Source organism: Mytilus californianus, unplaced genomic scaffold (assembly GCF_021869535.1).
Source record: "Mytilus californianus isolate M0D057914Y unplaced genomic scaffold, xbMytCali1.0.p SCAF_6, whole genome shotgun sequence".
NCBI classification, from domain to species: Eukaryota; Metazoa; Mollusca; class Bivalvia; order Mytilida; family Mytilidae; genus Mytilus; species Mytilus californianus.
In genome coordinates this window covers 68,460,856-68,476,481 of record NW_026262712.1, presented here as the reverse complement: position 1 = coordinate 68,476,481, position 15,626 = coordinate 68,460,856, and the positions used below count along the sequence as shown (strand labels likewise).

Genomic DNA, 15,626 nt, shown 5'->3' with positions numbered 1-15,626 from the left:
ACTAAGTTTAATTTTGGACCCTTTGGACCTCAATGAAGACCAATTTAAAAAACGGGACCCAAATTAAAAATCTAAAAACACGTTTAGATTTGGCATATCAAAGAACCCCAATAATTCAATTTTCGATGAAATCAAACAAAGTTTAATTTTGGACCCTTTTGACCTCAATATGAACCAATTTGATAGCGGGGCCTACAAATAAAAAATCTAAATACATGGTTAGATTCAGCATATCAAAGAACCTCATATATTCAATTTTTGTTGAAATCAAACAAAGTTTAATTTTGGACCCCAATTTGGACCAACTTGAAAACTGGGCCCATAATCAAAAATCTAAATACATGTTTAGATTCAGCATATCAAAGAACCCCATATATTCAATTTTTGTTGAAATCAAACAAAGTTTAAATACTGGACCCTATCTTGGACCAACTTGAAAACTGGGCCAATAATCAAAAATCTAAACACATGTTTAGATTCAGCAAATCAAAGAACCCCAAGAATTCAATTTTTGTTAAAATCAAACTAAGTTTAATTTTGGACCCTTTGGACCTCAATGTAGACCAATTTAAAAAACAGGACCCAAAATTAAAAACCTAAATACACGGTTAGATTTGGAATATCAAAGAACCCCAATAATTCAATTTTAGATGAAATCAAACAAAGTTTAATTTTGGACCCTTTTGACCTCAATATGAACCAATTAGATAACGGGGTCCACAAATAAAAAATCTAAATACATGGTTAGATTCAGCATATCAAAGAACCCCATATATTCAATTTTTGTTGAAATCAAACAAAGTTTAATTTTGGACCCCAATTTGGACCAACTTGAAAACTGGGCCAAAAATCAAAAATCTAAATACATGTTTAGATTCAGCATATCAAAGAACCTCATATATTCAATTTTTGCTAAAATCAAACAAAGTTTAATTTTGGACCCTTTGGACATTAATGTAGACCAATTTGAAAACTGGACCCAAAATTAAAAATCTAAATACACTGTTAGATTTGGCATAACAAATAAATAAATGTGATCAAAGATTTTACAAATCTAATGCGCCATACTGTGCAATTAAAGATTACTTCTTGAAATTTTTCAATATTTGAAATTTGAAAAAAAAATAATATTTGAAGAATAATTCTTTTTAATTTCTGAAATCTGAAATGAGAAAAAATTGGCCCCCCACAATTTCTTTTTATCCCCCCCCCCTTTTTCCCCCAAAAAAATTCTTTCCCTCAAGATATGGTCATAATCTCAATTCAAATTTCCAATGGAGTAGGCAACCATAATTACCCATTTAAATTTACCATAGTGCTAACTTAATCTATTTTATAATAGAATTAATAAAAATATAGTGTCAAATCTTTCATATGGATTTTTTTGTAAAAAAAAAAGATGAAAACATTTGAAGATATTTTTACTGGTCTTCCTTTATAAATATGCATTTCTTTAAACATAATTTAAAAGCAGTGTAAGGGAAGTAACCAAAACGTTGTATTTGGATTACCTCCCTTACACTGTTTTAGATTATCTTTATTGTTCATTAACCATTACTTTATACATAATTTAAAAGCAGTGTAAGGGAGATAATTTCAATGATGTATTTGATTTATCTCCCTTACACTGCTTTAAATTATGTTTTGTACTAAAGTATTTGTCCATTAACCAGGACAACCTTGTTTTTCCCCCTTTTTTGCCCCTAATTCCTAAACGGTTTGAGCCATAACCCCCCAAAGCAAATCCTAACCATCCCTTTGTGGTATGGAAACTTGTAGTATAATTTCAGAGAGATCCATACACCGTTCCACAGTTATTGTCTGGAAACTAGAAAATGCTCATTTTTGGCCCCTTTTTGGCCCCTTATTCCTTAACTGTTGGTACCATAACCCCCAAAATCAATCCTAACCTTCCTTTTGTGGTATTTAACCTTATGGTCAAATTTCAAAAAGATCCATTCACTTAAACTAAAGTTAGAGTGCGAAAACCAATATGTATTCGGACGACGACGCCGGAGCCGGACGACGACGCCGGACGACGACGACGACGACGACGACGACGCCAACGTCATACCAATATACGACCACAAAATTTTTTTGCGGTCGTATAAAAACTAAGTAAGAAAATGATAATCCCATTCTTTATGATTAAGTACAAGTGGGTAAAGTGTGAAAAATAAATAGAAAATCAATATTCAAATGATAACTTTTTAGTTAATCAAGAAATCTTATATTCTGCTTTTGTTAAACAATCTGTTAAAAGATATATTTATAGTATCAGAAAAAAGTAATGCCATTTAATGCAATGTAATGCATGAAATTACAATTACATGTAATGCTAAAATTGCTGAATTACACATTACATGCAATTACTTGGAAAAATGTAATGCATTACCATGCATTACAATTACAAATTTGCATTACCCCATGCCTGCCTATGATGCATAGACTTCTTACTAGGAAACATATTACAATAAAGAATACTAGTCTGCACTTATTCCTTACCCCAAAAAATTTAAAGATTATACCCCTACCCCAGCTGGCAGATTTTACCTTTTTTTCATCTTGCCATTTTTACTTAAGGAGTGAACAAAACCCAAATATATGATGTTTCAAATCAACACAGAAGTAAAACATGATGATTCAGGAGGAATTATTGGATTGCCAACTCTATTTATAGTTAATCTGACTGAAAGAAACAGTTTAAGCACCAAATCATGAAAAATGATAGTAAAGTCCATTCCACATTTTACAGCATGCCTTACATTCCTTTAAGCATTTCCAGATCATGAAGGCAATTTAACAAGATTCTTTAGATGGCAGTTAACTATTATTCTAAAGTCTTTTTGACAATACATGTACTAGAATATATCTCTAAGATGACTGTTTGTCTATTTCTCATGTATGCATTAAGTTAAATTATGTCCCCTTAAATAATCAATATACCTTTATTGTGTATTTCAGGGTCAGAAAATCAAAACAATTCATCATATTTGCATGGAAAATGAATAAACTATTTAATCTTGCTGATATACAATCTTAATCACATTCTTTGTCCAAATAATTGTCTTGTCAATGTAAAGAAACCCCTAATACTATCTCTATTTCAGCTAAATATGAGGGCTAAATGAATAAGTAAGGACCCCTAAACCACTTACTGGTTCCAAAAAAGCTCACACTGGTGCCATGTTACCACAGAACTACAAATTAAACCTAAAGAAAACTAGTATAGCTGTACTTGTGTGGAAAAAAATAAAAAATTATGCACTTTACTTAATTCGGTGAAAATTATAGGACGTACAGACAACTAAAATATGTCGCGTCTCAAATTCCAGTTGTTGCACATGTGTCAGACACTGCGAAAAGTTAAAGCAAACATTTATTATTAAAAATGTACTGCAAGTTACATAAAAAATAATTAAATTTTTACATTATTACCCACAGATCAGGCAAAATTTGCTGAATCAGCAATTTTCACTCCCAGGGGTGGAATTTAAGGGCTGTTTTTATTCTAGTTGCCCTTAATCAACTTTTTATTGATAAACTTACAAATTGTATAGGTGAAAAAAGGACCTCTATTGATTTATTGTAAACATATATATTCCAGTTAAGGTGGCACGGTAGTATTTCCTGGCCCATAAGGGATAATGATAGCCTTTTTAAACTTTTCACTACTTTCTAGCACTGCCCAAAATTCTATGTACACAGTTTACTGAAGTACTTTCATTATAATTTTCAGAAATTAATTTAAATATGTATCATGACCGTTTACTTTTTTTGCTATCTTTAAAAACCTAAGGCCACTAGTGCTTTTAGGTCTTTTATCATGCAGTGAATACAAAATTTAAAAAAATTCTCAAAAATTCATTTTCACCTGTATGTAAAATTATTTCATATTTTTCTACACCTGATTCATCCCTCAGTTTGGGAAAATATGTTCAGTTGATACTGTATTTTTTGTCCAATCACACTGTTCAAATACATTGACTTAGGTAGGGTACACAAAAGAGCAATCTAAATTCCGGAATGCAAATACTACCGTGCTACCTGGAAGTCTGGCCAACCAAATAGGGAATTGACGGCTTGAAGCCGTCTTTCCCAAAATCAATCTGACCAGCAAATAGTAAGTCTTGTTTTGAGTTTTTTGGCCAAAATTTCAATAGGATATTTTTTCTCTTTTGTTTCCAATTAGTTATTTCTTAGGGCAAAGATAACACTAAAACATGCAAAATTAAGGGCAATATCATACTAGTTATTCAGAGTATACAGTCTAAATTATTTTCCTTTGTTTTTCTGATCTATAAATCAAATTATGTTGGGAATTTATTTCTATAGACGCATACAATTTTTATACAAAGTTTCCTATCTTTTTTGTGCATAGAAATTGACACATACCAATTTATCAGTATCAAAATAACCTATATTTCTTGTTATTGTGGAATAGCAAATCCTAGAATCTCATAAATACCATCATTTATAATACTAAGGATTTTCTACCCAAGAAATAAGATTATCTTAGATGTTTCGGAATATTGAGTCCTCAATGCTCTTCAAATTTGTGGTTTATTTGGCCTTTTAAACTTTTTTATTCTTGCATCACTAATGAGTTTTTATAGACAAAAGCGTCTCTGGTGTAAAAAATTATAAGCCTGGTATCTTTGTTGAGTTTATTACATTTTTTTTTTAAAAGTCCTGAAAGTACAATATAGTTACTCAGTTACCTTAGGTTTTTTGTAGAACCCTGACAGATACCACTTTGTTACCATTTTTATTCTTGTGAATGGGTCCTCTGTTGTCACAGCACTGAAATAGTAGACACTTAGTTAACAAATTTGTGAATAACAGACACCAAATATAAAAAAAAAAACAACCTTCTTTTGTTATGCACAAATATTCACACAGTTGTGTAAAAATGTGTTTCCAAAGTGACACCTTTTAAAGAACAGTAAATATTAAATCTAAATTCTTAAGAATTTCATCTTGAAATATAATTCACATTAAAAACATTGCCTTAATTTTTCGTTCTTACAGAACATTTACAAAAGTTAAAAGTGCATCAATTTTAATTGGGATAATACAATGAAATAATGAGTAGTTATCATCTCTCTTTATTGCTGCAAACCAGAGCTTTTGTGCAGGAATGAATGATTCTTAGTCATTTGTAATAAAATTACTAATTTGAAAAGGAACATTCTTAAAGATTTGCAATTAACTGTTTGTATGATTTGCAATTAATTGTTTGTATGAAGGTCATTAACTTTCACTTTTGAACTTTGATATGAACAATTAACTTACTCTGACAATATATCGGCATGGTAGTGATAATCTGTTAATTTGTCCAGAAATGACCGTGGTTCAAGGATAAATGTTGGTAAAACCACTTTTGATAGGTCCATCCCAGGTCGTACCTGAAAATGGAATGTTTCAAAACATTTATGTGATATCCTTTAATCTGATTAACTTCATAGATAAACTGTTATCACAGAGATATGTCTCGCCTTTTTGTAATTTTGATAATGCAAATGTTGAAATTGAAATAGCAATACTTTAACATGTAAGTTATGCAAATATTCAAAGTCGATGAACCATGACTGAAGGTACATGGCTAAAAAATCTCCATGGAATGAGATGTGCCAATGCTAATACAACTGCATACCAAATACCATTGACTTATTATAAGTCGTTCCCTTTAAACAAACCTAAACACAAACATTAACTTGTAAACTATGTAAAAGTTCAAAGTCAATGAACCATGAACAGGGGTGGGGCTATATAATCTCCATGGAAATGATACTTGCAAATGCCAATACATTTGCATACCAAATATCATTGACTTAACATTAGCAGTTCATCTTAAACTGATCTAATCACAAACTAATACATGTAAACTAAGCAAAAGTTTCAAAGTCAATAGGCCATGACTGAGGGGGCGGGGCCAAATATTCTCCATGGAAATGAGATGTGCCAATGCTTATACAACTGAACACCAATTAACATTGGCCTACCACTACTGGTTCCCCTTGAACTGACCTAATCACAAACTAATACATGTTAACTTAGCAAAATTTTCAAAGTTTATAGACCATGACTAAGGGGACAGAGCCGAAAAATCTCCATGGAAATGAGATATGCCAATGCTTATACAACTGCATACCAAATATCATTGACCTACCACTAGTGGTTCCCCATAAATTGACCTAATTACAAACTAATACATGTAAACTATGAAAAGTTTCAAAGTCAATAGACCTTGACTGAGGGGGCGGGGCCAAATTATCTCCATGGTAATGAGATGTGCCAATGCTAATGCAACTGCATACCAAATATCATTGACCTACCACTAGTGGTTCATCATGAACTAGACCTAATCACAAACTAATACATTGTTGACGCCGCCGCCGGAAACAGCATACCTATGTCTTGCTTTTTGACTCCGTCAAGGCAAGACAAAAATGCACTGTTGTGTTAGGCATACCCCTTCAAAGTATCGGAAAACTAGAAGTAGGTATATGACAGACTCGAAAAGTGCTCACACTTTACAATCATCACTCTCAAGCTGCTGGCCAAATATGAAGTCAATCTCTTCAGTAGTACTTTATTGCAACTAAATTTTTATTTGAATTATTTGTTGGACAAACGAATGAACAAGATGATCGCAATAAAGCCCCAACTCCTGAAGTAGGGCATATCATAATAACTAGTTCATTTTCATGATACTAAATTCATCTACAGCAGAGAGGTTGGGTATTAAGGTCAATTTATTATTGATATGTTAATCTTGAATACCTTCCACAAGCATGAAAGCCATATACACAAATGTTTTTCCTAAGTAAAGAACAACAAAAATGGAATGTAGAGTTAATTTTCTGAGTGAAACATAATATCCAAATATAATATTGGACAAATGTGCTTTACCAAAAACTAAATATGGAACTGTGTGAACTTAACAAAAGGGGGAAAATCAATCAACACTTTATTAAAACTTAATTTAACATAAACTGTAGTCAAAACTAGATTTGTTGATATGCCACAATTCTATAAATGGAAACTGTCAAAGGTCATGATTTCATAAAGCATCATTATTCAATACAATTAAAAATGACACCAATAATTTATAAGCTTCAATAACATGAATATTTGTGAATATCGTCCTGAGATTTTTATATTGCACAAGCCTACCAGTGCAATGTATATTCTACATGATTTTTTACTATGAATTACATAAAATTTTCTTTTTCTTAGTTTAAATTAGTTTTTCTTTTTAACTGTATTCTTATGCCCTACCGTAGGCGACGGGGGAATTAAGTGTTACCCTTGACCGACCGTCTTTCCATCCTTCCATCCCTCCCTCTGTCCCATTTTTATTTGTTTTTAGCTTGAGTGGGGGCATCGTGTCCTCAGACACATTCTTCTTTTACTAGTTCTTACACTGACTGATTGACATAATCAAAAACTTATAAAACTAGTTCAACTCTGCCACAAGTATATGTGTCTGTCCCAAGTAAGGAATTGGAAAACAAAACAAAACATAAGAAAAATCACAGGGCTGAGGGAAAGGGCTTATTTCTATCAAAAGTAAAGTATTTTTTACCAGGCACAGAAGGAGTAAGGGCCACATTTACTCTCCATGGAGTAAAACATCTATCTACCTGTTTAACAAGTGTCCAAATCAAGCTTTTGTTTTCATCATCTACCTCTTCTGTTTGGCAGGCATCTCCTTGCTGCAAATAAATAAGTTTCTTTCATCTAATTTTCATGAGCTGTTCTTTTTTTTACTTTTAACCTAAGAGACTTTGACCTAACATTTATAAATAGTAAATAGTTATATTGATAACTAAAATTGGCACTGCTGAGCTTATTGCATTGGGTGTTTCATTTGCAGAGATTTTTAAAACATTTTTTGTTGTTTTTGTATTCTATAAATTATAATCTCATGGTTAACCTGCCTATCCCAATACTGCTGACAAGTTTTGTTATTATGATTATCTGAACCCTTTTCAGTCTCTTTAATTAAATAATAGGCTTTCTGAAATTCTGGTGAAAAAATTCGCATTCATTTATCTATTTGTTTAAATGGTTCTAATTATTAAAATGAAACATTGTTTGCAAGCCTTTGCAAACTTTACCATATAATATAATTACAGACTTTAACTTTCTGAGCATGTCTCTTATACCAACCTGTCCCAACTCTTCAGTGAAATTTTCTACATAGGGTGTCTCCAATGGTTGCTGTTGATTATTGATTGTCTTGTCCCCCTCCTCCTCTGACTCTGTCTCAGAATCGGTCTTCAAGTCTTCTCTATCTGTCTTCATGTCCTCATCAAGTCCTAATAAAATTAACAGTACATTTTTATCAATAGACTCACTGCCAGATTGCCTTTTGAGATAAGGCGGTGTACTATGCAAAAAAGATCAGATTATTAAGAAAGAGATATGGGGTATACCTCTACAAGACTACCAATATAAAATCTGACAAAAAGCACCTACATGTACCCATATTAGTTTTAATAATAGGCAAGGGTTTATAACATTAAGTCAAGATGATATCTGACTAAAATTTCAATGTCAATGATAAGTCTTATTTCATTGGTAAGTATCATGGCAAAGTTCATACATTTATAAACCAGCAGTTTCATGACATCACAAATATGCATTCCTGCACAGGAAAAATAGTTATTCATGAAATAATTTATTTGGGCATATTCAATAGTGCATAATTTTGTATTTATAAATAATGAAGGTAATTTTTACATGACACCGTTTATTGGTGTGTAAACTCTGTCCTTCACTCACAACATTGAATCCCTTGTATTTTCTTCTGTTTGCGAGTGGGTCAGCTGACTTTTCACATCAATAAATCCTTTCAAAATAACTTTATTTCTATCATCTTTTTTGCTAGATACTCATCATTCAACTAACATCAAGTCTTTCATGCATGAAAAATATGTCCTATTTTCAGACAGAGCTACATTTTAAAAGGCACGTAAGCATCAAAGATTGCAGTATCTTATTGTTCAAAACACATACAAGTATAATGGCAGGACATGAACCTTGACTTAAGTCAGGAACTTAAAGAGGGTACCGGTATTACAATGGTTCCCAATGACAACATTTTGTGGTTAAATGTAAGTGAAAATAAATGATCCAAAATATGATAACAGTACAAACTGTTTGCCCAATGATTTTAAAAAAGAGACTAAATACATTCAAGAGTCGACATATTCTAAATATGACAAAAAATATGAAAATCAATAGGAATAACTGATAATAAAGGCTGTTAGTAAGAATAAATATTATCAAAATAAAGATGAAGTAATTAAATCCCATTTGGTGATCAATTGTTGATCTGACCTCTTCCCTTCAATGTCAGAGCGTTTACAACATCCATGACTTTTAACTTTTTGTATGTATGTTTGTTAGACTGACAACAGCATGCCACAAGTTAGAGTTTTAGGGCATAGCTTTTTCAGCACAATTTACTTCGTCTTATCCTTAAATATAAAGGCAAACAATGATAAACATATAAATACTGTAAATTCAGAATTTAAAGCATTCATTTATTAGTGGTCATCTTCAATAACAAACAAATTGTATTATTTTTAATTTTAGTTTCTTGTGTACAATTTGGAGTTTAGTATGGCGTTCATTATCACTGAACTAGTATATATATTTGTTTAGGGGCCAGCTGAAGGACGCCTCTGGGTGCGGGAATTTCTCGCTGCATTGAAGACCTGTTGGTGACCTTCTGCTGTTGTCTGTTCTATGGTCGGGTTGTTGTCTCTTTGACACATTCCCCATTTCCATTCTCAATTTTAAAGTAATGTGGCATTTAAAATGTGAGTTCTACCAAGAAATCATGTGACATTTTACACATTACAGCTGCTATATTTGATTGTGTACTTCGCACATGAAAGTTAAGTTTGCTTGTTTGGTTGGTAAACCGTGAATAATTTATCAGATAATGTAAAAATAGAAACAAACTGGTTAAAGAAGTAATTCTGAATTTAAGGATGTACTTAGGTCAGGTTTATGAATTTTTGTCAGATGTTCGGACTCCTTGGTTTTTTCCCTAGGATACAAGGTAAAATATTTTGTCCCATAACACCCATTTTTCTTTTCATATAAGACTTCAATAGCTCGTTAAAGGTCATTTACCAAAATTTAAGCAGATTCTAGATTTCTTTTCTTTTGATTTGAGACCCAAATAATACCAATGTAAATATAAGGTAAAAGTCCAAGTCAGCCTTTTCCCGCCATTTTTTAAAGATAATTAAAATATCTCGAAAAGGAGCTCCATAACCTATCAATATTTATAGCTTATTTTGTTCCTTAACTAAAGCTCTTCTAACTTATAGTATCAATTTTAAATTCAAGATTTTTTTAATTTCACCTAAGTACATCCTTGAGGTAAACCATTAGAACAGATTTTGGAATGAAAGAATTATATTTCTAGTGAAATAAACTAAAAATATAATAACTTATCAAACAATAAGCTATTATTTCAATGAAAACAAAAACTCAAATACTCATGCACCACTGCATGCAAGTTAGGGGCCATTTTCAATAGACCTTATCGCTATTTGGAAATCTGCGCTGGTTGACCTGAGAATCTGCACCGTTTGAACTATTGACGTCATACAGCAATCACTTTTCCATTGTGGCGTCAGATATTTTGTATTATGACATTAAAATTTTAAGGGAACCTTTGTGATGTCCAGTAATGGCGGACAAATAGAGATAAGGTGTATATCAACTGGTTGTGTAAAGTTGAAAGAACACATTTTATGGTTTATTTGTACAACTTTTCTATGAAGTCTTAGAAATGAATTTAACCCTGCCATATGTTATTGTGTCTGATCCAGGCCATGAGAAATAAATAGATTTGACAAATATCTGATGCATTTATGACTGTGGTATTACTGTGCTTATTCAGTAGGTTTGGCCTATTACTATACCAATTGCTCAATAGTTTACCAAATTGCTGTTTGAATTCATCTCCACAAACTGATCCACTGGTAATATATTTCAAGTAATTGCTTCAGTGATAGGATGCTAGTGTGAAGTGAGTGCAGTTAAATAAGGTTATACTTACCATCCAACTTCAGTTAATTATTGTCGATGTCACCAATTCCAAATGATATAATGACTTAGTATAATATGAGGCACTGGTTTAAAAAGGCTTTACTTTATTGACATGAAAACTTCTATCCTAAATAAATTTTATAAATAACTAGTTCAAAACATTGTTTTGTTGATCAATAATTTATAGCTTTGTTTTCTAACAGGAAGTTATTGCATAATTGTACTTTGGATACATGTATATATTTTCTTTAAAGCAATTACTAATCTGCTTATTATAAAGGGAAATAATTTACATTATAATCAGCAAAATTTTGTTCTGTGAACTATCAACTTCCTTCATATTGACATTTTATAAGTAATTTGTTCTAAAAAAAAAATTTCCATGATTAGGGAACTACCATTTGATATCTATTGGGGGGGGGGGCTAGGATGAAAGATTTTGTCCTGCATTTTTTTTTAGTTGTAATCTCTGTCCTGCCTTTTTTTTTTTATTAGTTTATCCTGACTTTTTTTACATAAATTGTCATCCTGACTTTTTTTTTACTCAAAACTCCTGTCCTGCCTTTTTTCAAATATCATCCTAGCCCCCCCCCCATAAAAAATCAAATGGTAGCTCCCTTATTAAACCAATATATCTATTTTTAAGATTATTACAATTTTGAAAAAAAAACTGTTGGAAACATACTAATGGACACATCGAAAGTTGTATAAATCATAGACTCCTCTGTAAATTATCACCAGCCCAGTAGTCAGCAATTCTGTGTTGACATGAATTATTATTCTTATGGTCAAAATTATAAATTAACTGTTTTGCAAAAATTTGAATTGTTCAAAATACTAAGTATTTTCTACCCCTGATGATTAGATTTCTTATAAGCAGTATTTGGCAAAATATTTTTGGAATTTTGTTTCCTCAATGCTCTGCAACTTCGTACTTAATTTGGCATTTCAAATATTTTTATTCAAGCCTCACTGATGAGTCTTCTGACTAGGCAAAATTTGCGTCTGGCGTACAATATCATCAGCCTGATATATTTGATTAATTTTTTTTTTACAATGACGGAATAAAAATTATTTCCCTTTAATGCCAGTAGATCAGTAATTGTTATAGAAAAAATTATCCGACTTACAATTACACAATAACTTCCTGTCAGAAAACAAAGTGATAAATTATTGACTAACCAAACAATTGTAAGAACTAATTATTTATAAAATGTCATTCGGATCGAAGTTTTAATGTCAAAGTCAGACCATTTTAAACCAGTGCCTTATATTATAGTAGGTGATTATTTCATTTCTATAACATTACACAGACATTAAATAACTGAGCTTGGATGGTAAGCATTTTTTTCATTTCACTGCACTCACTTCATACTAACAACCTTTCACTGAAGCAATAAGCTAAAATATTTTACCAGTTGATCAGTTTGTGGAGATGAATTCAAACTACAATTTGGTAAACTATTTGAACAATTGTTATTGTGATAGGCAAAGCCTTCAGGATAAGCACTGTAATGGCATCTGTGACATTTGATTAGTTTCAGATACTGATGATTCAGTCAGCAACCTTGTCATAAATTTAATTTGAATTTCTCTACCTTATCATATATCACGAAGCTTGAAATAGTGACATATTCCAGCGGTTCATCTTTACAACACATTACATAGTAAGTGACTTGATCCCCAAGGCCTGGATAATTATTCGCTTTTATCGAAAATTTGTACATTGTTCCTTTGATCCTACTGCCTATCATTTGTTAAGATCATTGACCATGTTGACAGGACATAACATTCAAAAATTTTATGTAATGACATCACATATTAACATTGCAGCAATGTCACTTATTTCATCTCCATCTGTGATAATTCATTGATGAATGCACAGGACACTATTCATACAACTGGTAGTGTAAACAAGTACTGTAAATTCAGAAATTATTATTGCAAATTTTGTAGAATGGCCTATAATGCGAAATTAATTATTGTGATTTCAGGAGAATCTGCATACAGTTCATGTATCAGATATAAGAATGAAGGTTCTTATTATGGCGATACTCATTCAGCCGCATTTTTCGCATTAATAAAAATCTTGCAATAATTTCTGAATTTACAGTATTCAAAAATTTTATGTAATGACATCACATAACAATGCAGCAATGTCACTTTTTTTAATCTCCATCTGTATTTATTTACCAATGGATGCAAAGGACACCATTCATACAACCAAACAGCAATGTTGTAGTACGTGTAAAAAGAGTTAGTCTAACTACTTCATGTTATTTTATATTCTGCCAAAAGAAACATATTGTAAAGACAGATTTGTAATAAAAAAAAATGGCATTTTATTTTTCTATACAAATTGTTATTGTCTGATAAAGTCAGTATCAAATGCTCAAATCTCATTCTTTTATATATGCATTACCTCACTACAGACAACAAGACAAAATGTACAATTACTTATAATGCATACTGTGGATTCGTTTATTATCATTGGTTCAAATTTTCGTGGATTGAGAAAAACTTACATTTTCATGGGTACTTGATTTTGTGGTTTTGCCAAAGTCTGCATACAAGCAGAAAAAAAATTTGAAATTAGTTGAAGATTTAATTTGTGGTTCAAATATGAACAGCAAGAAAATTGGTATCCAACTAAAAATAATGCATTTACAGTAAGTATAGTATGTGCTAGCATAAATCTATCATTCAATAATTGTACTTTACTGTGTAATACTCAACTGAGATAACTGTACACTTAACTTAACTTTTTTGATTTGAGCGTCTGACACTGACGAATCTTTTGTAGATGAAACACATGACTGGCGTTCAAAATTTAAATCCTGGTATCTATGATAATTTTAATTATTACATTGGTTGCAATGAATTACATTGATTTCCCAGTGAAAAAAAACCGATAATTTCACATGTAAAATAAACGTGGTTATTTCACTCCTCTGACGTCATACAACAATAGGTGTTGTCAAAGCGTCGATAATGTCGGATCAAAACAAATTGTGAATGCGTAAAAAAAGATATAGTTCCTTACATTTTCTACTTTAATTTCATAAAAAAGCCATTTGCCAATGTAATAAAAAGAATAACTAATCAAAGAATTCAAATATCGAAAAATATTCAACTCGTGACCGAACATCACTGATAATTAACTCATGCGCTCATCGGTCACTCGTTGAATATTTTTCTCTATTTGAATTCTTCGATTAGTTATTCTATATTTAAACTGTTATAGAAATATGACAAATGCTGTTCAATATTAGAATATCTGACCAATTTGCCATATCAGAACCTAAAGGACTATAGGCAATTTCTTTGTTCATATAAAAAAAAATGAAGATAACATGACATCACTGGTTTAACTTCTATTGTTTAGGCCATTGTTAACCAATTACAATATTTGGTATACGCTTTTGAAAATATAACCTAGAATATATTATATTCTCAAACAGTGAATTATGATTATCTATTGGATTATCTTTTAAAATGTGCTGCAAAAAATTGACAGGAATAGATTGTGTTACAGTGTATATATATCAGTGTTGAACCATGTGACAGGCAAGATGCAAAAAGCTGCAAGGTCAAGGCATCACTAAGTGAATGATAAAGAGATTTTTTACCTAATTCATTTATTATAAACCAGGGAAATATATTTGAACCCGTATTTCATCAAATTTTGAAAACTGATACAGTGATTATTAATTAAATCTTTGAATGATCAAAACTAATTGCAGATTCAAATTTTAATTTTTTACTCAATATTCACTCTTTTAAAAATTATCTCCTTTTTAAAACAAGTCCAAATAATATTGGTCAATGTTTTTTGAAGCTACAAAATGGCATATTCAATTTTCAAAAAATATTTACAAATACATGATATATGACTATTCATTTACATTAGGCATTAAAAAGATTTATAACAAGAAAAATAAAATTTTGTATTATATCTATCATAATTTTTAGTAGTTATAAAAATCATATAAAATATCCCAAACCCTCCAATGCCTATCGTTTTGAGGGGTAAACTTCTTTACCAAGGGCAGATATTCACATAAACTGAAAGAAGGGAATCAATCATGCTAACTAGCCTATTCTGAATAACTCATTCTGAATAACTTAAGTTAGTAAGCAATATTTAGTGTGATCACATGCCGTACCAGGCAGGCAAACTAAAAATCATGCAGAGGCAAAGAATTACTCCTCCGCCATTCAACAACATAATATTGATAAGATCAAAATGAATCAATGTATATGTGAGAAATTCCCGACAGCATGATCAAAAGAAAATTTCTGAAAGCCTGGCAAGATTGATGGCCCATTACAGGGTTTTGAATAAGCCAGAGGAAAAAGGAATTATCATTTTAAATGAACTCACCAAAAACAGATTCTAAAGATGAAAAATTTCAAAAACTTTAACATGTGCAAATATATTTTGTCTATAAATGCTTTCTTATTCTTTAATTCAATAAAACTCTGAATTTATCCCTTAATCCGTTTTGTTACTTTGTTAAAAAAATAGCAATTATTACAGCTCA

The 15,626-nt window shown here is 31.2% G+C and overlaps 1 protein-coding gene across 2 annotated transcripts in view; it reads right to left on the bottom strand.

Annotated features, from left to right (window-relative positions):
• LOC127706852 (oxysterol-binding protein-related protein 8-like) overlaps nucleotides 1-15,626 on the bottom strand; it is a 79,992-nt gene that overhangs the window by 15,149 nt on the left and 49,217 nt on the right. For both annotated transcript variants that reach the window (XM_052211570.1, XM_052211571.1), the window contains exons 9-12: nucleotides 8,179-8,327; nucleotides 7,650-7,721; nucleotides 5,296-5,408; nucleotides 4,722-4,803 (exon numbers count right to left, since the gene is read on the bottom strand). In XM_052211570.1, the coding sequence (XP_052067530.1) occupies nucleotides 4,722-4,803; nucleotides 5,296-5,408; nucleotides 7,650-7,721; nucleotides 8,179-8,327 (416 nt within the window). The remainder of the gene's footprint in view (nucleotides 1-4,721; nucleotides 4,804-5,295; nucleotides 5,409-7,649; nucleotides 7,722-8,178; nucleotides 8,328-15,626) is intronic.